The sequence below is a fragment of the Myotis yumanensis genome, unplaced genomic scaffold (genome assembly GCF_028538775.1).
Source record: "Myotis yumanensis isolate MYYU_CA2020_CCGP unplaced genomic scaffold, mMyoYum1.0.hap1 SCAF_6, whole genome shotgun sequence".
Lineage (NCBI taxonomy): Eukaryota > Metazoa > Chordata > Mammalia > Chiroptera > Vespertilionidae > Myotis > Myotis yumanensis.
In genome coordinates, this window is record NW_027223757.1 from 14,372,406 (window position 1) to 14,374,089 (window position 1,684).

General features: G+C 40.8%; 1 protein-coding gene across 1 annotated transcript; it reads left to right on the top strand.

The window, feature by feature from the left end:
- Nucleotides 1-571: 571 nt before the first annotated feature.
- Nucleotides 572-940, top strand: LOC139012816 (large ribosomal subunit protein eL32-like). The gene has a single exon (XM_070419079.1). It carries the CDS (start codon nucleotides 572-574, stop codon nucleotides 938-940), a length of 369 nt encoding a protein of 122 aa, XP_070275180.1.
- Nucleotides 941-1,684: the final 744 nt, after the last annotated feature.

Below are 1,684 nucleotides of genomic sequence, written 5' to 3' on the forward strand. Positions count from 1 at the left end.
TTGATGCATAAAATAGTCACTCAAATATTTATTAAATGAAAGAATTAGTTCATGAATTTCATGTTTCTGATATCCAATTAAAATTGGGCCCAGCCGGCATGGCTCAGTGGTTGAGTGTCAACCTATGAACTAGGAGGCCACAGTTTGATTCCAGGTCAGGGCATATGGGGGCATGCAGAAGGCAGCCGATCAATGATTCTCTCTCATCATTGATGTTCCTATCCCTCTCTCCCTCTCCCTTCCCTTATGAAATCAATATAAATACTTTTTAAGAAAAAATTGGGAATAATCTCCGATGGCTCTAAGAAATGACCTGTAGAAAATTTGATTCATGGCATTAAAATCAAATTCCTTTAGACCACTAATGCTTATTTCAGCTGTGTTATTGAATATGATGCCAGTAAGGATAGAGAAAGTAAAGAATACTTTTCTCTGGTTCATTAAACACTTTTATAAATGGCAGAAACGGACTATCCTGATAGTCTCTTTTATCTTAAACAATTAAAAAGTGGTTGGGTGGCTTCTCCTTGGCGCTGCCTACGGAGGTGGCAGCCCTCTCCTACTCGGCATTATGGCTGCCCTCAGACCCCTCATGAAACTCAAGACTGTCGAAAAGAGGACCAAGAAGTTCTCCGGCACCAGTCACACCGATAGGTCAAAATTAAATGTAACTGGTGGAATCCCAGAGGCATTGGTAACAGGGTGCACAGGAGATTCAAGGGCCAGCATTGGTTATGGGAGTAACAGGAAGCAAAGCACATGCTGGCCCATTGGCTTTTGGAAGTTCCTGGTCCTCAAGGTCAAGGAGCTTGAAGTGCTGCTGATGTGCAACAACTCATTCCGTGCTGAGATTGCTCGCAATGTCTCCTCTCACACCCGGAAAGCCACTATGGGAAGGGCAACCCATCCTGGCCGGCATGGCTCAGTGGTTGAGCGTTGACCTAGGGACCAGGAGGTCACAGTTCAATTCCCAGTCAGGGCACATGCCTGGGTTGCAGGCTCGATCCCCAGTAGGGGGCGTGCAGGAGGCAGTCAATCAATGATTGTCTCTCATCACTGATATTTCTATCTCTCCCTCCCTCTCCCTTCCTCTCTGAAATCAATAAAAATATTTTTTTTAAAAAAAAAGAAAGGGCAAGCCAGCTGGCCATCAGAGTTACCAATCCCAATGCCAGGCTGCACAGAGAAGAAAACGAATAGACAAGATTGTATGCACATTGTATTTATGTTAATAAAACATAAAATTCTGCCAAAAAAATAGGAGGGTGATAGCTGTATAATAGATACTGTTATTCCACTAAGCATCTCACTACAATATGATTTTGTGGTGCTAATCATATCCCTAGACATGGTTATATAAAGAAACTTTTTTATAAAATCAACAGAAAACAGATGTTTCTCTTGTGCTTGTATGTGAGAATTGTAAAGGCATTCTGCTATATAAATTGTACATCACTTTATGCTCATTGTATTGATGCCAGTGTAAAACTAATTATGGGTCAATTCCCTGGGGCTCATTAGCTTTGGTCTTCCCTTTAGGATCAATTACCTACATAAAATTAGCCCCCTTAAATAAGTGTTTTTGGCTCATCTCACTTCTCATTTTTGCCTTAGTAAACATGAATATTCACAAAAACTTGTCAATTTCTTAAATATGTTTTTTATTGATTTCAGAGAAAGGAAT